The sequence below is a fragment of the Tachypleus tridentatus genome, chromosome 8 (genome assembly GCF_004210375.1).
Source record: "Tachypleus tridentatus isolate NWPU-2018 chromosome 8, ASM421037v1, whole genome shotgun sequence".
Lineage (NCBI taxonomy): Eukaryota > Metazoa > Arthropoda > Merostomata > Xiphosura > Limulidae > Tachypleus > Tachypleus tridentatus.
Window position 1 is genome coordinate 139,814,945 of NC_134832.1, and position 23,768 is coordinate 139,838,712.

A 23,768-nucleotide genomic window follows, 5' to 3' on the forward strand; every position below is an offset into this window, starting at 1 on the left:
TATTGTCAACAGTTAGAACGCTAGAATGTTGCACTGAAAGAAAAGAGGCCTGCTTCGATCAGTCGTAAAGGTATTTTGTTACACCAGGATAATGCACGGGCCCATGCAACAAGGACCACATCTGCAAAGATTGAAGAGCTAGACTGGGAAAAACTTCCACATCCTCCTTATTTTCCAGACCTTGCCCAATCTGATTATCATCTATTCCGAAGTTTGTAGAACTATTTTGATGGAAAAGAACTTGGAAGACATGAAGATGTCAAAACTACCCTATATACATTCTTTTACTCCAAGCCCCAAGAATTTTATAGAAGTGGCATTCAGAAGCTTGTGAATCGTCAGCAGGAAGTAATTAATAATAATGGAACATACATTATTAATTAAATAACATTAAAAGTGTTTGAAATCCTTTATTTTTTTCTGAACCTAAAATCGGGTATTACTTAAAGGATGACCTGATATATTTTCTCATCAAAGTCACCCTCTACAGTCTGCCGGTAGGTTTGTTTGTTTGTTTGTTTTTGAATTTCGCACAAAGTTACTTGAGGACTATCTGTACCAGCCGTCCCTAATCTAAGAACTTACAGTCTTATAGTGTAAGACTAGAGGGAAGGCAGTTAGTCATCACCACCCACCGCCAACTCTTGGACTACTCTTTTACCAACGAATAGTGGGATTGACCGTAATATTATATTGTCCCTACGGCTGAAAGAGCGAGCATGTTTGGTGCAACCGGGATTTGAACCCGCGACCCTCAGATTACGAGTCGAACGCCTTAACCCACCTGGCCATACCAGTAAGGACAGCGGTAAGTTTTCAGATTTACTACAAACACGCCCCTTACTTGTTACAAGTAATTTATTTATAAAATAAAATTTTATCTTAAAGAATAACGCTGAAAATTCTAAAGAAAATGTACTTTAGTTCTCTAGAAGAAGGTTTTACAGTTTCGAAAATATCCACTTGCTGAAGTCGGACTTTCAACCGAATCTTTAACATTATGCCAGGGAGAAAGACACAAGTACTGACATTTGTACATTTCGTAAATTATTTGTCATTTGGGGACCACGCATTCCTGTTAGCATGTGTACTCTGCTGTATCAATCAGCAAACGGTATATCATATTAATTTGATAATTGGCTTCTAGTCTCAACATAACCCGGTTGGGATACATCGTGTGGTTTATTTATCTCTTATGTGGTATGAAAAATGTCATTATATTACTTCATTTTATCTAATCGAGTTAAATCAATATGCTAATTTTGACATCTTTGTGTTTGTGCTTAAACTAAGGAAATAGCGTTTATCACGTGCACGTGAGAACTATATATTATTTTCTTTGTTATAACACCAGACAATAGCCACGCAGTCCCAGAGTGACTGAAACAGTTCTTCCTAGAACATTCATTCTATTACAACCTGAATGAAATCTCGTAATTCCCAGGGAAACCACCTAGGTCACTTCTTGGTTGAGCATGCATCGCCTATGTGTCAATGACATACTCCTGAAAATGGACATTTTTGACATAAATTACTTGTATCATAACACTCTGTCGATAATAAGTCTTTTTATTCAGTATCTAAATTATCTTTATAACCGTAAACGAATCTGTATAGATACTGACAGTGGTACTTTAAGAAAATACGATGTTCCCATTGTTGTTGACCATAGCCACATCTTCTTTGCAAGTTTCAAGAGTAAATGCTGCAAATGTTTTGGTTGATTGATACACAGGGATTTCTCTTCTACAGACACCACTAATCTACTTGTAGTTTAGTGGTCTACTATGTAACGTGGTCAGTTGGCTATAATACTGTTATGGTTATGTTTATCTGAATCTGTTTTTAAAATGCGTCAGGTCAAACCTCTGATTTTAAGAGTTTAACCAGTAGCTTTTATCCCCCAGAGAATTAGTAGTACGTTTACGGACTTACAATGCTAAAATCTCGGGTTTGAGTCCCCTTGGTAGTTAGTTGAAATAGCTCAGCGTGTAACTTTGCACTAAAACAAGCAAAATAACGCTCTTCTAGTTTCAGCAACACTTCAATGTCTAAGAGTTTCTGCGGCCATTACTTGTCACTGATCAACGACCACCAATTTTATTTTAAGCTGAGCTGGTTCAAACAAAAACCTAAGTAATTTCGAGAAAGTTTTCATTTTTTGTCCATGTCAGACATGAAACGTTTATAACAGTTTGAAATGCAATGTTGTTGCTGTTATTAGTTGGTTTTTCAGCTTTCATTTTTAGTTTCCAATTAGGAACCCTTATTTTTCTTTAGTGTCCATTCGTAATTTGTTCGATCTATTACTTTAAAGTGTGCAACGAAAGGTTTATCATTGCAGTCTTTTCTTAGTTGTTTGTTGGAAGGCCTATTCTTCGCATGCTCCTTATGGTAGCTAGGGTTCAGGTGGTTGACCCAGTGTAGCCATGCATAGACATGTGTTGCTCTACCACCAGCGATTATTACGGAGGTATTTTGTCTTTAACCAAGAAAAATTACACATCAGTTTGTTTGGTATAAAGATTAGTCTTAAGCTGACTAAGGATAAGTTGATTACAGAATATTTTTATATTACTTTTGAGTTTGATGTCATGGGAACCAGTGAAAGGTAACGCCAAGCTGATATCTAGGAACATTGAAGTCAGGAATTTTGGGATTGTAAGCCTTATTGACATATTCACAAATACTTTTGTTGATGAGTGTTAGAGGGATTTTTAATCAAATATATATATTTTTTTTAGTATTGGTAACTTCATCATCAAAATAACTATAAGAGCTGATAATTTTATACACTGTATAAACTACAACACTTACATATTTTTTAACAATCAGGTATAAATGTGCTGAAATGAAAGTAGAGACCACAAAATGTTTTGTGGTAGTTGAACCTGTCGTTCACGTTCACAACCTATAGATCTAAAAAGTCAATTTATATCTTTTTGTCCTTCAACTGTAGACTTGATATTTCTAGATCTAGATTTTAAATTATCTTGAAACGTTTTGACAAAGCTCTGTTCTCTGAACAAGATAAAAGTGTCATCGACGTATTTCTAACAAACTAAATGCTTAAACTCAGATGTAGGTATCAGAAGTGGTCACATGTATACTCTCAGTACATTTTGTTTAAAGGCTGGCTTTTCCTTACAAACATGATGAGAAATGCTAAATCTCAATAACACATAAAAAATGTTCTTACAATTTATGGACAACCTAGAATAATTTAGACTGTGGAAAGGTGTCAAAGTTCAAGTGCTACTTTTCATACAGCAATGAGGTTTGTCTTCTGTTACAGGACTGTTCTTTATTTAGTAGGAAAATGCATTATTCTTTTAAAAGAACACAATGCACTGTTTCTTATTTTGCTTAGGGCACACCATTGTTTCTTTTTTTAGAATTTTATGTTGTCTTGACAACAAGGATCAAATACTTGCTTTGTGTTTTGTAATAGTTGTGGGCAAGTGTTTGGAATTAAGCGCAAAGTTACACATTGGGCTATCAGTGCTCTGCCCACCATGGGTATCGAAACTGGTTCCTAGTAGCACGAGTTCTCAGACATACTGCTGTGCTACTGGTGGGCTAATGTTAGTGGATGAAAGATTTCTATTTTAATTCACACATGTGCAGTCATTAAAAGTTTTTAACTATATTTACATACACCAATCACATGCTTTAATAACTTAATCTATAATTTCTTTAACAAATCAGATTCTGTCTTAAATGAAAACAAACGATGTAAGTACACAAGAAAAAAGTTTTATTAAAATGACTAGTAAAATATGCCAAAACAGTTGTATATGTTTCAAAACTACAAGTTTTTGTAATTCTGGAGAAAACAGAATTTCAGTAATCTGAATAAAATACAATACAAAAGTTACCAATATATTAATTGAAAACATTCCTCTTTACATAAAACATGCATTATCCATAGTATGATGCCAACAACTAAAAAACAAACAACAAAGGATGGGCCTTGAACGCATTTTTTTTGTTAATATATAACCTGGGTATTGACAAAGGTTACAGTTTATCAGTGACTTTCCTATTAAGAGACAGGAACTAAAGATTCTAGGAATTTGTGTTTAAACTGTTGTTTAAACAAACTAAAACACGCATTATTTTGGTTTGCAAGAAACTTCTATTAATATCTTATAATTATGACATTTGAATTAATAGTCATGTTACAAAATATTACAAAATGATGAAGATGTCTAGATAACCAAAATTATCCTTATCTTACAAATATAAATAGAGCACAAAGAGTCTAGCTATTGCTTTAAAAAGAATAAACATTGAATACTCCTGTTCTCTAATATGGCTCTATCAAAATAAGACAGTCTTCTAGAATGCATTTCCTGTTTACCCAGCTTTAGGGGAAAACCAATGACTTGTCTGGTGTGTTTATATCTTATAATTCATACTGTGTCTTATTTCAAATAAAACTATTCAAGTGACCATTCTCCTGATATACAGGTGTTATGGATCACAAGCATCACATTTTTAGTCTAAATCATGATATAATTAGTATAAAACAGTAACTTTTATTTAAATATGAGTTTCAAGATTGAAGTGTACAGCCTACCCAGGCTCAAAAACACTTTAATATTTGGGTTATACATACATATGTAACGTAGGAAGAGAAAGAATGTTCATTATTACCACTCAGGATGAATTTCCTGTTACATATATTGTGTACTTTGTAAGTTACTGTAAATATACAAACACTTCAATCTTATAGTACATAAGACTTCAATTTAATTCAAACTCACAGTTTAGATGTACTTGAAAATATATATATATCAGAAACATTTTGAGATTCTCTTGTTCGTTTGTAACACACATGTAGTAAGCAAAACAGTAAAAACAGGATTATTTATATGTTAAACAAAGAATAATTACAAAGTGGTTCACACTGTTTACTCATTTTTAGATAGGGAAGCTTTCACACTCTTCAACCACACAAAGCCTTTATATTCCTCTAGGAATATGTCTGGAACCACAAGGTCTGGGCCCACACTTGGTACCTCAACCATTTTGACAGTACTCTGTCCAAAAAGCTTTTTCATATTCTATCAACTGGCTGAAAAACCCATTATTTGGACGGACAACTGGACGGCATTTTTTAAGGTATCGATAAGCATCTTGTAGTTTCATGTTTTGATACTTCATGAGATAAACTGGGAAATACAAAAATATTGTAATGAAACTCATGCAGCATTTACACATTCATATAGAATAAAATAACACAATATATGTGAAAGCAAAGCTTTAAAATATTTAAATAGGTCCAAAATCATCTATGCAGTAAACAATTTTACTTTGCTGTTATTTTCAAAATACATATCAACTGTTAATAGTTAATTATACTTTTAAAATCAACAACTTCATCATACACTTTTCATCACCATCTTCTCAATGGTGCTGGATTTATACTACATTGGCTTCAAGTGTTTATTATATAGAACACAAACAGAATGTAAGTCTGCAGTAATGTTTTTATTTTCATTGTAAACAGATTTTCTGCAGAAGAATTAAACTAGAATATGATAACACTGTACCAATATTTATTTGTTTTTGTTTTGCATATAAGAATAATAATAGATCATTATGCTAATATTTGTATATCGAGCTCAGTATAAAAATTCTGTATAAGTAAAATTAACCACTGGCAATGAGTGGATAATGAAACATAAGAATTTCACAAATTTTGGAAATGTTTGAAACATCAGAATTAGCCTGATTATATTTTTTAACACTACATTCTTTACCTAACTCATTGGGCATTTTGAAGGATAAATAATGTATAATAGTAGCATTTACACCACTCTATATCTGTTACTGCTGAGATGCAACAAATCTCTGGATTGAGTGAAACACATTGTGAACAACAGATATAGTGTGTTTGAAATAATACAACTTTACCTTCTACTAATTCTTGAAAATACCAAAGTAACTAGATAAAGAATGCAGTGTTATTAAATATAATAGGCCTAATACTGATGTTTTATGAAAAGTATAATTTATTATACATTTTGCCAGCTCGTAAAAGGCATTCATACCATAACAATGACCTGGGAGATAAGAGCTATAATTTTCCTATATTAAAAAATGTATTTCTGAGAGACCCTTACATCAACTCATAAGATTGGCTATTCTTGTTCAGTAAGGTGGCATATCAACTCTAGTGTTTATGTAAAATAATAGTAGGAAGTCATGTCAACTAGAATGATGAAGGATCAACTGCACCATATTGTAAATGGTATAAATAGGCTACATTACCTTGTATGGTGATGGATCAGCTCCAGTAGTTGTGGAAATAGCATGTGGAGGTCAACATAGAATCTGGAAGGAATGCATCAACATGAACAGGGGAAGTAATATCCTTGAGGTACATGGAAAAATGGAATGTACAGGAGAGGACAAACAGACTAGAAACCAAAGTTGAAAAGCAAGGTGAGAAATTCCAAGACTTAACCTTAAGAAGGCTTGTCAGCAAAAAATCCTGCCAGCAGACTAACATAAGAATGTTCCACTGAAACTGGTATACTTCCATGGAAGATGAATGTATGGGAGTAGCTGGATTTTCTCACCAAGGACCAGATAAAAGCCAGATGTGAAGACACAGGATACGGTTGATTTATTTATTTAGTGTTTTGTGGCACAAAGCAGCGAGGCTACCTGCACCAAACATCCAGTAAAAATGTAAAAATAAAGTAAATGTAGTAAAAGACATAAATGGAAATGAAGATAAAACAAAAAAGTATAAAACCAATGTTGACACCTAGTCTACAATGTTAAGATAGAAGGCAGAGTATAAGAAGTTGTAAAATATTTACTCTAGCAAAAGGTAATGATCATAACTCGCCAGGAAGACTAACAGGTAAGTTCAAGAACCACCGTCAGTCACCTGAAGTTGGCCTTTCCAGTCCTGGTTCCGGGTTATGTGTCATAGCAGCTATTATCAAAATGTAAAATAATAGAAGTTTTAAAAGAAACATAGCAAAATCTCAATAATGAGTAGCCAAATGTCCAGTAAAAAGATAAAAGTCAAGTAAATTAAATGGAGTAAAATTTGTAAAAGTAATTGAAGATAAAAGCAAAATGGCAATTAAAACAGAAAATGGTGCAAAAACCAATGTTGACATCCAGTCAACAAAGTTGTAAAGGACTACCTGTAGCAGAATGGTAATGATCATAACCTGCCAGGAAGACTAACAGGTAAGTATAAAACCACCGTCAGTCACCTGAAGTTGGTCTTTCCAGTCCTGGTTCGGGTTATGAGTCAATATGGCCAGTACTAAAAGGTAAAGTAGTAAAAGTGTGAAATGATATGCAGCAAAGTATAATAACAACTCGCCAGGACGACTAACGTAGTTCAAGTAGTTCAAACAGTAGCGTTAGTCACCTGAAGTTGGCCTTTCCAGTCCTGGTGTCGAGTTATTTAATGTTCTGGCCATTGTCCAATGTCAAATTGAATGTGAGAGATTAAAACTGTAAAAAAGGAACCACAATTAAAAAGGTGTAATGAATAAATATGCAACACTTAAATGAGATTAAAAGATTAATGGCCATTAAAAAATAAAAAACATTATCAAGGTGGACAGAGTCACCATTACCAATAACACTGTCCAATGTTACAGATTGACCCTGGGAAAAAATATGTTTAAAATATTGCCGTCGTTGAGAATTGTAACGATGGCAAGAAAGTAAAACGTGGCTGATAGTGATTTGAGTGTTACACAAACTACACATTGGTGCATCAGTTCCAGATAAAAGAAAATGATGAGTTAACAAACTGTGACCAATGCGTAGCCTAGTGAGAACAACTTCCTCCTTCCGAACTTTATGGAAGCTAGATGGCCAAAGTCCAATATAGGGTTTGATTTGAAAAAGTTTGTTGTCGCGTTGCTCACTCCAAGTGGACTGCCAGCTGGCACGGAGCCGAGCCTTGAAGACAAGACCATAGTCCATGTAAGGAATAGGCATAGGGGTAATGGTGCTGGAGCAGACAGATTTAGCTGCCATGTCTGCAAGCTCATTCCCACGAATACTAACATGGCCTGGTATCCAGAAAAACTGGATTGAAGTAGCTGCTAATGAGAAATGGGCCAGTCGGTTTTGAATATCAGTGAGAACAGGATGTGAGCCAACGTGTAGCGATTCCAAGGCAAGTATAGTCTAAGCGAATCAGTATAAATAGTGCAGTTGGAGTACTGCTCAGCTGCAATATGATCCAGGGCAAGAGATATGGCATACAGTTCAGCAGTGAACACAGAAGCTGTAGAGGGGATTCTACGCGCAACTACTGAACCACAGCAAACCATAGCAGAGCCCACTGAATTACCTGATTTGGAACCATCTGTATAAATGGGAACTGAATGATTGTTTGAAAGATATTCATTGAATAAAAGACGATACTTCCAATCTGGAGTATCTGCCTTTTTTAGGTGACTGAAAGAAAAGTCACATTTGGGGGCTGTAATAAGCCATGGTGGGATGGGCCAACCTGTGGAATCTGCAATGTTATCCAAGGACAGACCCAATTCATCCAATTGCGCCTGGATGCGAAGGCCAAACGGAGCAATGACAGATCGTCTGTTCTGAAAACGTACTGCCCACTGAGGAAGGAAAACACATTCCCAGGTGGGATGTTTTGGTAAGGAATGAAGTTTTGAAGTATATTGTAAAGATAGTTGCAAACAGCGAAGGTGTAGAGAAGGTTCATGAGATTCAATGTATATACTTTGAACTGGAGAGGTACGGAAAGCCCCAGTGCAGAGTCGAAGTCCTTGGTGATGAATGGGGTCCAGCATCTTTAAGGCCGAGGGTCTGGCAGAGCCATAGACCATTGATCCATAGTCGAGTTTCGATCGAATAAGAGCACGATATATCTTTAACACTGAACAGCGATCTGCCCCCCAACTGGTAGAAGAGAGGACATGGAGGATGTTCAGTGCTCTTGTGCATTTGACCGAAGGTGCTTTAAGTGTGGTATAAAGGTCAGTTTATGATCAAAGATAAGCCCCAAGAACTTGGTCCCGGGACCACTGGCAGCAAAACTTCACCGATATGAAGTTCAGGATCAGGGTGAATACCCCGTCGACGGCAAAAGTGCATGCATACGGTTTCAGAGAGAGAGAAATTAAAGCCGTTCGCCAGAATCCACTTCTGTACACGATTGAGGGCAGTTTGTAGTTGCCACTCAATATATCTCATGTTTGACGACTGACACGAGATGTGAAAGTCATCGACATACAGCCCATTTGCAAGAGTGAGAGGGAGTTGTTCAGTGATGGCATTTATCTTTATACTGAAAAGTGTGACACTCAATACACAGCCTTGAGAAACTCCAAGTTCCTGTACAAAAGAACAGGAAAGTGTTGAACCCACATGAACTTGGAATCTCCTGTCCATTAAAAATTTTCAATAAACATGGGTAGATGGCCACGTAATCCATATGTATGGTGGTTTCGCAAAACGCCACACCTCCATGTTGTGTCGTAAGCCTTCTCTATGCCAAAGAATATTGATACAAGATGTTGGCGGTTGAGAAAGGCTTCTCTGATAGATGTTTCAAGACAAATTAGGTGGTCTGTGGTGGAGTGCTGTCAAGGAAACCCACACTGGGTGGGCGAGAGGAGGTTGTTTGATTCAAGGAACCAAACAAGGCGAGCATTAACCATCCTTTCTAAGGTCTTACAGAGACAGCTCGTCAAAGCAATTGGACGGTAGTTTGAAGGAATCTTGGGATCTTTCCCTGGCTTAGAGAAAGGTAAAATAATAGCCTGGCACCAGGCATCAGGAAAAACATTCTCTTGCCAGATCCGGTTGAAGACAATCAGAAGGACATCAAGAGAAGCAGGAGATAGATGGTGCAGCATGTCATAATGAATATCATCAGGTCCAACAGACGTACTGGCAGACCGATGAAGGGTCATTTTCAGTTCCACCAGGGTAAAGGGACAATTATAATCAAAGAAGAAATCAATTCGAAAGGAAAGATGTGATTGCTCTGCCCGAGTCTTGATGGCCAGGAAGGTGGAGGAACAAGCAGAAGTGCTAGATAACTGGCAAAAGCTTTCACCTAGAGTGTCAGCGATGCTCCAGACATCAGTCACCTCCTGACCATCAGAGAGTAAGATCGAGAGGGGGACAGAATTGTAGTGCCCATTAACCTTTCGAATCCTGTCCCATATGATCTTGGAACTGGTGGTAGAAGATATGCTGGTTGTGAACTTAACCCAAGATTCCTTCTGGCTTTGATGTCTTACCCACCTAGCATGTGCACGGGCCCGTTGGAAAGCAACACGGTTTGAAAGTGTGGAATATCTACGAAAAGTATCCCAGGCCCGTTTTTGAGCCTTCCGTGCTAAGTGGCAAGCAGGATTCCACCACGGACGAAAATATTGTGGAAAACGTGTCGAGGTTTTAGGAATACACTAAGTAGCTGCTTGTATAATACAGTCAGTTACCGCTGCTACACAGTCGTCTATTGATGGCTGATTTACGATGGCAGGATCAAGTTCTGCGAGAGCAGTGAAAGTGGACCAGTCTGCCTGATCCAGCTTCCACCGGGCACGCGGGTAGGGTGGCATTGACCACGGCCAGTCTCTCTCAAAGGATCGGAAAATGATCACTGCCTAGTGGATTACTGTCAACCCTCCATGAAAAATGGGAGAATAATGAAGGGGAGCAAACCGAGAGATCAATAGCGGTAAAGGACTGACTAGGTGCATGAAAGTAAGTGGAAGAACCAGTATTGAAAAGAGAAAGATTGTGATCAGAGAGCATCCTCTCTTCAGATCAACCCCTCCAAACAATAACAGCACTTCCCCAGAGGGGATGATGTCCATTAAAATCCCCCAGGATTAGAAATGGAGATGGCAACTGTTCAACGAGAGCATCAAGGTCTGATTGATCATATGTCTCTCCAGAGGACAGGTACAGAGAACAAACAGTGATGGTATGACCCAAGGAAACACGGATGGCTACGGCCTCCAAGGGTGTGTTGAGTGACAAAGACAGGGTGGGCACATGCTGATCAACCAACAGTGCCACCCCTCCATGTACTCAATCATCACACAACCTGTCATTTCTGTACAGAGAAAACTGCCGAATGGAGACTGTATCAGCAGATTTGAGAAATGTTTCTTGTAAAGAAAGACAAACAGGATGGTAGGAAGCAATCAGCGTTTTGATATCATCCAGATTAGAATGTAAACCTCGACAGTTTCATTGTTTCAAGGTGGCCATTTTTAAGAACGGGTAGGTGAAGTGGCTGGGGAACCCTTCGGTTTATGACCACGTCTTTTTTCTTTACTGTCTTTAGTCGGAGGAGGTCTATTAATTTTCATGGATTTTGTTCTGGGTCGAGTGGGCAGGTTTTTGTTATTGGAAAGGGAATCCAGTGACTGAGAACGCGAACGAATAATTGTTTTGTCTCTTGTGGTGGAAGAAAAAGATGTATCAAAAGAAATGCCTGTATTTGAAACTGAAGGACGTGGATCATGAGGTTGGTTGGAAGGTATGGGAGGAACAGAGATGGGTGTGGAAGTCGATTCATCAACCTTTTTAACCACGGAGGTCAAAAGGCTTTTCATTTGTTTTGAAAACGATTCTCTTGGAGGCACAGAGAGATCTGTCTGCACTTCCACTGTAGTTGTGGAATGAAGTGCAGCAGCATATGTCCGAGATGGAGTGGTGAGCAGCAATTTCCAAGCCTCAGGATAACTAATGTTATGTATCGTTTTCAAACGCTGCACCTTTTTTCCTCCAACCATTTTGGGCAAGAATGAAAGTATGAGGGGTGAGAACCATTGCAGTTTACGCAATGTGGGTTAATGTCACAGTCATAGGCATCCTGGTCCTTGCCTCCACAACAAGCACATGTCAGGGAACACAGGATAAGGAAACTGGAATGTAGAATGGGGGATTCAAGGTTGATAATGAAGAAAGTGAATGGTGAAAGACAAGGTGGCAAGAGGAGCAGCCAATGTAATCTTAAAATGCAAGGTTCTGCTTACAAATAGTGTACAATTAGGAAGACCTGACAAGGAGTGGAGTATAACAGAAAAAACACCCAATGAAGCAATTAGATGGACAGGTATGCATAAAGGTATTTGTCAGACAAATCCTGGTTGAAAGCATTGACAGCCAGTGTGTGGATGTGGTAAAATACATCCAATTTGGGAGAACCCCATAGAAGGCAAAGGTCCCTGAAAACAAACAGATCTAATGACCACTCTGTGGGATAAACTTGGTATAGGTGTGAAATATAGAATGCAACTAGAATGCAAGCACCTGGCACATGACACGTGATAAAATAAATGCAATGTGCATTGGTCTAGTACAAAAGATCAACAGTTAAAAAAAAAGAGAGAGAGATATCTCCAGACCAGGTGCCCCCATTGGTGGTTGATGTGAGCCACCACTATAGAGCTGTCTGAATGAACTATCAGCAGATGGGGAGGTGAGAGAAAGGAAGAGATGTAACACCCAATGGACCACTAACATTTAATCTCTCAACATACAAATCCAGAAAGATCCACCAATAGGTTGCCTGCATCTGAGGCCTGAGACAAAACATTAGTTGTTGATATGACTCTAAATGGTATTATTAACTTCAGAATTCATAACTCGCGAAGTCTGCACAAAATTATTGAGTGCAGAAATAATTACAATAATAAGCTGGGAGAACACATTTGAAAGTATGTACATATAACAAAAAAACAAGAACCAATTCAAACAAAAATTAAATGGCGTGTTACTTTGGAAGCATAAATCACAAAACAAAACATCTGTATTTAAAAGCTGACAAACTTTGAAGTGAAGATTTGATAAAGGAATCTAGAGGGAGTCATGAACATCAGCATACTATGCATACTATACATGGCATACAATGATTTGCAAGAGACACACTTTGGAATATAGTAATTCCAACAAAGGGAAAAGTCGAGGCTTGCAGCATGCATGAAGGAAATGTTCACATATCGAGAGCAGCACTGAACAAGAATAGCTAATCTTGTGATGAGAGGTAAATACCATATTGGAAATAATTTTTTCTCCTTTCTTGTATAGTTTGAATGCTTTTGAAGAACTAGATATTAATTAATTTTTAAGTTCAGGACCATTATACATTTTGACAGCCTGATCATGAAGAGTTTTATTGGATTCTGAGGAAACCACTATAATAGCAGAATTATCCACAAGTCTTGGAAATTTAGTTTAGGTATTAAGATTTGCTTTAGCAGAATTATGAGTACATACCTCTTAGATAATCAAATGTTTGAGACAACATCAGATAAAAAGACTAGTGTGAACTGAAAGATTTGATTTTTCATACTGCTGTTTTATCTTGAAAAGTTCTAAGCTATTCAGGAAATTAAAGAAATATCACACAGGAAATAACAGGTAACCTACACTTTTAAATAATTTTTAGAAGTGGACCTACATACATATTTTACAACAGAAAAGAACAAACCGAGACAAAGAGTAGCTGAACGACTCGCTCCACCGAGACAATGAACCAAGGTTTTACCACCTTTCTCTTTTACTTCATTTATTTTATCTGCAGCTGGATCAAAATGTGGAGTTAAGTCGACCAGAGTCGAGTCATCCACCTGTAGTGTTGTCAAAAACATAAGGATAAATCACAAATACAGAATAGACAAATTAAAATATTATACCAAATCTATAGAATACAGGAATAACATAGCTAATAATAAACCATGAAACCATCTATCCTTTGAGTATCACTGGTTTTAAATTATTCCAAATAACAGCTATAAAACTATTTCAATGAACTTTTCCCTATGAAGACAAGATTATATGTGATTATGATGTTTATTCCATTACACAGTAACCCGTAAAACTTGTGCAGATTATTGTAAGTTAATAATTTTCTTAGTTTCATTACAATACACAGTTTAAATGCAACTAATTATAAACTAAGTAAAATTAGCTTAGAAAGCTGTAGTTCTCAATACATTTTGACACCGTGGCATTTTTCACAAGGGCAGTGAGATAACAGAGGCTTTAATCAAATAAACTCAACTAAGTTGTAATACTTTCATTCTGTTTCAAATGTATAATGTGGTTAAAATAGCAGCAAAAAAAAACAAACAAACATTTATTTTTAACCAGGGCCAGATTAAGGACCCAGGAAGGACCTTCAATTTTTTAGGGTAATCTTAGAACTAAACTAAATAAGTTGAATATAATTAAACAACAATTATTAAATACAGTTTGAGCTACACATACATACATGTACACACACACTAATTTCACTTTCTGGGTTTGGCAGCAGAAAAATATATAATTGTTGAAATCAATTATTCTCAACATGTCACTTTCTATGGAAAGCATAGCTACAACACTGAACCACTCATCTGTCACTGTTGACCTTAGATTGCTGAATGACCTCTCACCACTGCAGTTAGTCACATCAGTTAGATGTGAACAACAGCAGATACATCGAGGAAAGTGTCAGCCAGCTTTTCATTCTCCAGATTTATTAAATGTTTCTTAGTGATATAGGAAGCACTTTTGAAAGAACTAGCAGTACAGGCATGTTAAAAAAAAATATATATATATAAATAACTTGTTTATATGAAATCACAAAAATCACTGTTGTCATAGTGACACAGATGGAAGCAGAATATTTTTCAATGAGACATTAACTTTTGATTTTCTCTTAGCTGGCTAGACATTAACCGAGTAATGAATATAGTTAATTTCATATACTATACTCATTTATAATGGTTAAGATGCATTGATTCATCAGTTGAATAATTTTGTAGTTAACACTATTTTCAGCCAATGTCCCAATAATATCTTGCAAAGTTATTAACCAAACAATGCAAAACAATATTCATAATAAAGAATATACTACAAAAACTAAAAAACAAAATAAACATACAGAACAGACACCTTTAACCAAGTGTTATTGACATTAATATTAAAGAAAAAAACTAATTTTTGTGGCCATATCTCTTCTCACTTAAAAATTAATGTCAAACATTACCCTTATTTAAAAACAAGGCAAAAGTATTTAATTTCTTAAGACACCTTTATTTATTCCCTGTCTTTGAAAGGTAAGATGCCAGTATACACAACACTTAATATAATCCTTTCATACAATATGTAGTGGCCAATAAAAGCCAATTAGTTGTACATTTGAGGTAAATTACTGTGATGTTCTTCTTCAATTACACAGATGATAACATAATGTTATCTGTGTTATTGTAGCAGACATTTATTACAGAGGGTTAATTTACAGAGCAGACAGCCAAACCCTAAGAATTTGCCAAAGGTGGTGAGTAGTGATAAGATATGGAGACATCAAAGTAACAATAAGGCATAAACAAAGAAATAACAGGAAAACAGCAATGGTGCATATACAGAAGTTAATATAAGAAACTGATAATATAATGTTATATAAAGAACTGCCAAAGTAACTGTAGTAATTATACTGAAGGTTAAAACTAACAGGAGTTAAACCTAATGACAGTCACCATGTTAAAATAGTTCATCATCACCTCAAAATTTGTACCATATCTAACAGGCTGTGAGTAGTAAACATTGGTATATAACATATTCCAGATTTTTGTATTTAGAAATAGAAAGTTAATAACTTACTTCAATATTATTATTGTTTTGTTTTGGTTAAAATTCTAAATTAAGTTTTTTCTTCAGAGTATGTTTTGGAGGATAAACATATACAACAACAAACGTTGAAGCAACCTAAATAATTTTGTAAAACAATATATCTAAAAGTGCAACATTAATGTGAAAACCTTTGTTGTTTTATTTAATGAAGATTTACTATGAATGAAAATTCAAGTTTGAATATAAATCTGCAAATAGCTATTCTCAGTTTGTCAGAAGTGTTCCAAAACACGGGTTAGCTAAATTGAAAAAATATATTGTTAAAACAGTTTGTAGAAATTTCTTTGAAACTAAGATAACTTTCATGAATAACATTATCACAAACATTGGTGTGTACTAACACAAAGCAGTAAGTTACTGAAATGTTTAAAAGATTCAGAGATTGTTGATGAAACATTTAACAGTAGTAAAACTAGTGGAAGTATCACTAAAATCAAAAGTATCTACTACAGTGTTATGTTTCACAAATTCTTTAACTATTTATGCTAGAATGTTCCTTTTCATTAATTTCATACCTATAACAAATATTTACTTGCAAGTTTAATAGTGTTCTCATACAGACATTCTGTGACTTTTACTCTATGTTTCACCAACCTGAAAACCTTACAAGTGTATAATTGATGACACCAAAGTTTCACCTACAACCAGTTGTCTCAATCTGGACAGAACACTTCAAGTAAGGAATATGATAAGAAAACCAAATAATATTTTCCTTTTAAATATTTATCTAGGAATGTGTGTATACCTACACACATATTTACAGCTGAAATCCAGTTTCTTTCTTTTGGAGAGAAGGGGTCTTAGTTTGCAATACACTTTGAATTTTTTTTTAAAGGCATAATTTGATAATTTGCATTATGTTGTACAACATGGACCATTTGACTCCTTTCACATAAGACCAAAAAGAAGGTGTGATTTTGATAAGTAATGAGATAAGGTTTTCTTTATAGTTTAAAACTGAATTTGAATTCAAAACTAGACCATATGTTCTCATTTTGGGATATATTTCATTCTATATTGAATAATAACTGTTAACTCAATTTTGTTGTTTATATTTTACTATTTGAATGAATATACTTACTGTTAACTATGTATGGGTGAAGGAAAATCTTAACTTTAAACACCAACTCAAGATCTAAATATAGTCTAGGACTCAGGAGACCAAACCTTTTTGACTGATGTACCTAACCATGCCAAAAGTCTTATAGATTAATTTACCCTGACGCTCTCTAATGGTACAGGGTGTTTGGAAAGTCACTGCGCAGTTTTGAAAGCAGCAACAACAGCATTCATTCAGTCTATTTCAAGCCAGCAACTGGTAGCAGTGTTTAGAAACAAAATAAGAAGAATCTAGGCCTGTATTGATGCCAACGGGGGTCACTTTCAACATTGTTTATAATTGTCATTCTTATTTACCTCCTGTATTCTATATTGAAACATGTCTGTTGATAAATGTACAAGTGCACAGTGACTTTCCGAAACCCTGTATTTTAGTTTGATGACATACTGGTAGAGATCCTGATAAGTTCCAAATTGAACCAAGTATACAGGAGACCCATGCTTGGATATTGACTGGCACACAGAAATATAGCTAATAAACAAAATGCAACATCAGATAGGTTTATCAAATAAAATAAAATATATTGTGTTTTCCTGACATTCCATTATTTTTTATCTGTCGAAAAGAAAATCTTACAACTATTGGGTATAAGCAATTCTCATATACTGACCAGTATTCTAATGTACTCAAGGTCAGGAAGAGGAAGTGGTGGTGATGTAAGTGTAATGTTAATCACTGCAGTAATTCCATGATTTCTCACATTCTCTTCAGTGACAGCTCTCGCTCCAGATATGAAGAGATGGTCATTTACTTTTGATAATCCACTGAATACTGACATCTCTGGTGGTGTCTTAAACACCTGCAATATCATTGTTGGGAAAGAAACTCTTTAGGAAAGTTGCCTGTACTGAATTGTCTCTAAAAATGATATTATACTGCAAGTGCTATGATGATTGTACTTTAAACATTTACACATACACAGAGATAAAATAGAATGCATTAAGATAATTTTTTTTGCATAATATGAGAAAACTTAATACAATGTATATAACAACAAAAGATCTAAACAATGTATATACACACATGGATATATGAAAGGTAATTAAGATTATAACCCTAATACAGCAAACTGTAATAGATACACACACATAATAATGAACAGATGTGTTTGTTTGTTTTGAATTTTGCACAAAACTACATGAAGGTCATCTGTGCTAGCCGTCCCTAATTTAGAAGTGTAAGACTAGAGGAAAGGCAGCTAGTGATCAACACCCACTGCCACCTCTTGGACTATTCTTTTATTAACCAATAGTGGGATTGACCATAACATTATAATGCACCCATGGTTGAAAGGGTGAGAGCATGTTCGTGCAACAGGAATTTGAGGCAGCAACCCTTCGATTATGAGTTAAGTGGCCTAACCACATGGCCATGTTGGGGCTGAACAGATGTAAGAAGTGTATGCAGCAAATCAGTGAACAAATAGTTTATTTCTCTCTTTACACCTAGGTTTGTTTTGAATTTTGAACAAAGCTACACCTAGAAATCAATTACTATCCCACATTACAAATACTCAAACCCACATATCAAAGACCCTCCTCAAACATAGCCAAAAACCCCTATTTGCTGCTGGAATGGAAAAAGGCTTTTCAATTATGTATGCATAGAACAAGCAAATTATATTCTACTCTTTGAAATCAGACATAGGGACAAATCTATGTACACATACATCACCAACAATTCCTAGAGAAAGTGCAGGCATAGACCCAAAATAATATAAGCCATAGATAACCTTTACCTAAGCACACATATACCATTTTGACACCCAGTTAATAAGTATGTGTGTTTCCTTGTAGCAAAGCCACATCAAGCTATCTGCTGAGCCCACCAAGAGAAATTGAACCTCTGATTTTAGCTTTGTAAACCCATAGACTTACTGTTGTACTAGCAGGGAGCCCAGTTACTAAGACTGCTACAAATGTACACAAAAATTTAGAAAAATCTCATAAAAATATCAAACTAAATATACATTTAATAACAGTTATAGAAGGGCGAAACGAATAACTATTTCAGTTACAAAAAAGTAAAATTAGTTGTTATTATTAAAGTTTCTAATTGTATTTGTTATTGTTCTTCAGTTACATCATGGATAAACAATTTTAATCTTTAAGCTGTTTATCAGTGCTTAAGTTCAGCATCATCTGTACTACATACATTTTGAAGATTTGCCCCTCACAACTCTTATAAGAATTTTTTTGGTTAATAAGTTATATTGAAAATTAATAATCACTAATGTAGTTGACAATAAACTCCAGTAGTAACCATGTGATTCAAACAAGTCGAATAGATGCTACCATATACACTGATTTGTAACAGTGAGAATAACTCTATTAATCATGGGAATAGAAACATCTTTTAACACAACTTCACACATTCAATAACCAAGAATCCTACAAATTAATGCCCTTGTATCGTGTAGCAACAGATTATTTTCCTTTATATCTGTCATCCTGTGAAACATGCTTTTAACTTAGATTTGACAAGTATTTGATGTGATTTCACTTTCACAACATTGCTAAACTTTAAGTCAATCAGTGGCAACTGGAAGGCTGTAGTCTAACATTTAGAACTAATCTCTCCAGATAATCTCAAAGATGTAGCTGAGATTTAAGTTCTGTGTGAGCTCTTCAAAGACACTGTTATTGGTGTTTAAAACCTACACATGGCTCATCTGCATTGTCATAAGAGGCAGTATCCTATAAAAACACCAAAATCTGTGTGAAGTTAGAATGTTAAAAATATAGTGACACAACATCAAAGAGAAAAATAAATGGTGTTCAGAGATATCTGTTATTCTTATGTCATGACAAAAGTTTTGAAAAAAACTTGCTGAAATAACACACTGATCTTTTTGCACAAAACCTCACTATGATCCTTGACATACATCCACTAACATGATCTAAATATACATGGGTATTTAAACATCACAATTCCTTATAAACAAGTCCACTACAATCTTTCATGGTCAAACTGTTCACTTTCTGGCTTTCAAAGCTTTATTCAGCCATCTCTTTTTAAACTGAGTGAAGAAAAATTCATTATTCCCTGTTTGTTTGTTTGTTTCATGTTTAGTCTTCAAATGTTGAATGGTTTTAATTTCCCAGTTCTGTCAGAATACTCATATTGTGGTGAATACAATACACACACCTAAAAGATATGTGACAAAACAGATCAATACAGTAATCATTATAAATGTGTTTAAAGATGATTTCTAGTAGCATCTTCACAGTTCTGAGATATATATTAATCACATTCAGTCTTTTTTTGCCTTTAACAGGCTGTTTAATTTTTCAGGTATTATGGTACCAAATGCCATATGTCATTAGGTAATCTTTCGCTAAGTAGATCACTCACAAACAAAACACAACTACCTCACATACCATTTTCTTATACCATCAGATTACTCGTCTCTCTCTTTACCGTGGCATCTTGCTTACACTACTAATCTACTTGGTAAAAATGCAATTGTATTCATCAAATTCCTTTTTTAAAGGGGTGATGCCACATTTAAAAATGTATTGGGATACTTTTGGCAGGGCAGTAAATAACATACACACACACACAAATTTGGAATAAATATTTCTCATAACCAGCTAATTCAAAATTATTTTATGTTTCACTCCAAACTTCTAAATCATAGATACTTTTATTTATACATTCTACAGCAATAACAATAAATATTTGATTCATTCTCACACTTTAAGTTATTTAAATCTGAAACCAGTTTGCTTATTTTATTCTCTAATCTTGCAGGTGTGTCGACATCTACCAAAATTAAAGACATAAAAAGAATTGGACAAAATACCCCAACTAGATTTCATCTTTTATTCAGAGTTAAGTCTCAGAGATATATTTAATGAATCTATCTTTCTACCATTGTACTATTAGCATAACATAAACAGATTAGACTCAACTATTTTAAATCGTACCAATAAACATTAATCAATAAGCAGTCTCTTGTATTTTTGACTAACTTAAATGTACGTAATAATAATTATTTTAGAGTGAAGCCAAGACTTTAATTTAGTTTTAACAAATATTCAAATTGAACTGGATGATGTACAAACTACAATGTAAGAGAAACATGAGGACTTTTGGTCCAATTAAGTCAACCAGCCATCTTTTGAATCAAAACAATCTGTTGTTTAATAATTATATATTATATTCTTAATTCAGCAAAAGTTTAACCCAGTTGTTATTCATCATGAATAGAGATATAACACACTAGTATTCAAAATCCAAATCTGAAAGTATAAAAAAGGAAAAAAAACCAACAGATTTTAGTAGCATGTCTCAGAACAAACATGCCATAACAATCTTCTGGAAATTGACTTCAACTCCATTTTTTCCTAACAGTATCACAGGAAGATACAACTTTGTTTAGTACATTTAATAAATTTTATCACTAATATTTCAATGATTACAGGTATGGTAGTATCATAATACATATCAATTATTTCTATTAATAATTATTTTAAAATTTCATTTACAAGCACTAACAGATTTTAATATATATCACTCATTTGTTATTTCTATAGCACCGTTTTATCAAATGCTTGAGAAATAGCAAAATTCAAAGGGTAAAATGATAAGTTGTAACACATGACCCTCTGCTATATTCTTCAAATTCCTGATATATGCACTTGCAGGTACATTTTTTAAACAAATAGAAACAAATCAAGTGAATTTGATATTAACAGAAGTTACCTACCCAAAATGTTTCAAGATCTTATTTACTTAATCCTATACACTGTTTCTATTGAATATACAAGTGTCAATCAGAAACAACTGTGCAATAAAATGACGAAAACTGATATTAGAGAGTAGGCTAAACAGTGCAAAACACACACCAATTTCCCCAGTATTTAGATCCTACACTGTTTATCAACAATGACAATACATCCAAAGCAAAATCCAAAATTTTGTTAAATCTGCTCCCTTTGGGGCTTAATCACAAGTTACTGCCAAATATCAAATTCAATTTTACTAATATTAAATTAATTACACTTTATAAGAAGTCTTTAATTTAATAAAAGACGTATGAAAATTGGTTTGAAAAGTTTAGCTTTAACACTCCTACGAAAAGACGTTTCTAGTCCTGATTTCTCCAAGCTCGTTCCCCTGGCTGTGGTTTCGCTAGATAGTAGATAGGGACAGTGGGAATCTTGTTAATCCATTCATTAATGGATTTAAATGGCAATTTCATTTAAATACAAAATTATTAACCTAATATTAATAACCTTTCTAGTTGCTCTGGGGCCTATTAGGCCCCACTTTTCGTAGGAGTGTTAAATATTTAAGCTGTATTCTATTGTACATTTAAACTTGCAAATTTTTATTAGTACACAAAACTACACAAGTAACTGCACTACTAATGGGTTTAAGGTTTTGTTTTCAAGTTCAACAATAAAATAAAATAATAATGGCACGTGACAAGCATTTTCTGGCTTTCTGCTACAGTCCATAACAGTCCTATTAATATTACCATCTACAAGAACAAAGGCCTAGTGGATATGACTTCAACAATACCAACAGATTACAATCTTAGGCTTAGTCAAAAATAAGTACTAGGATACGTCCAGTACTACTATTTTGATGTTACCGGTCGTACCAATAACATATACACCCAAATGAAGCATTTAGTCATATTTTAATCAGTGCAATAATTAGCTTCGAAACAACACTGGCATAACGTTTTTGTTTTGTATTTTTACAAAAAAAAATTGAAAATAATAAGTAAAGCATATGAAGTTCAAAATTCCTTCGTCAACCTCCAATACTAATATTTTCCTCCTAATTGATTATGAAGTTTAGTTACTAAAGCCGGCTGTCATTTTCCACATGGGGCCTGGCATGGCCTAGCGCGTTAAGGCGTGCGCTTCGTAATCTGAGGGTCGCGGGTTCGCGCCCGCGTCGCGCTAAACATGTTCGCCCTCCCAGCCGTGGGGGTGTATAATGTGACGGTCAATCCCACTATTCGTTGGTAAAAGAGTAGCCCAAGAGTTGGCGGTGGGTGGTGATGACTAGCTGCCTTCCCTCTAGTCTTACACTGCTAAATTAGGGACGGCTAGCACAGATAGCCCTCGAGTAGCTTTGTGCGAAATTCCAAAACAAACAAACCCTCGAGTAGCTTTGTGCGAAACTCCAAAAAACAAACAAAAAAATCATTTTCCACTGCCATCTACTACAAATACAAAAGTGTGAATAAACGAAAGAAATATTAGAAGAAATTCAAGTTTCAGTTCATTCTCTTTATATTCACGATATTTTAAAGACATATAAGTTAGTTTTGTATCCCAGTATAACTGTATTTATACGTATTTTGATTTTTAAATGCAAATATTTTAATTTTGTTTGAGCAAGTTTTCGCATTATTGATGTTTTCATTCGTTTTCTCGATCTTTCCTTCCCCTGATAATATCAGAATGCCCCATTTTCATTTGTAATTTGTAATCCTCTATCTTATGATTGAATTAAGAAATATGGTAGATTAGTTTGTTTGATTGCTTTGTTCAACAGCAAAACCGCATTGGACTATCTGCTGTATCCATCACGGGGATTTTAGCGTTGCAAGTCTAAACTTTTGCTGTACCGGGGTCAGATGAAGTAGCAAAAAAATTGTGATGTGCTGGAACACAGCATCATATTTGGCATAGTATACTCTGAGGATGTACCAAAAAATATTAGAAGAGATATCACTTAATGTTATAGCTGTGATCCTCCATATAGTCAAAGATAAGCCCTTTGTGGTGTTAATATTTTAGAAAAAAATTTTATTATTTTTAAAAATTGAAAGCATACTTCGCCTTATATTTCGGTATAACGTTAATATATTAATGAAATTGTACTAAATATCCATAGGCAAGACTTTTTTTAGTTAGAGTCGGCGATATTGTAATTGATCTCTTCAAATAGTGTGTGTTTTCTTATAACAAAGCCACATCGAGCTATCTGCTGAGCCCACCAAGAGAAATCGAACCTC

The 23,768-nt window shown here is 34.9% G+C and overlaps 1 protein-coding gene across 1 annotated transcript; it reads right to left on the reverse strand.

Annotated features, from left to right (window-relative positions):
- Positions 1 to 3,740: 3,740 nt before the first annotated feature.
- Positions 3,741 to 22,538, reverse strand: LOC143223616 (dual specificity protein phosphatase 18-like). The gene is given in 5 exon segments (XM_076451783.1): positions 3,741 to 5,058; positions 5,060 to 5,177; positions 13,481 to 13,619; positions 17,397 to 17,585; positions 22,221 to 22,538. Coding segments are annotated over 5 exon segments (642 nt in total). The 5' UTR covers positions 22,275 to 22,538; the 3' UTR covers positions 3,741 to 4,916.
- Positions 22,539 to 23,768: the final 1,230 nt, after the last annotated feature.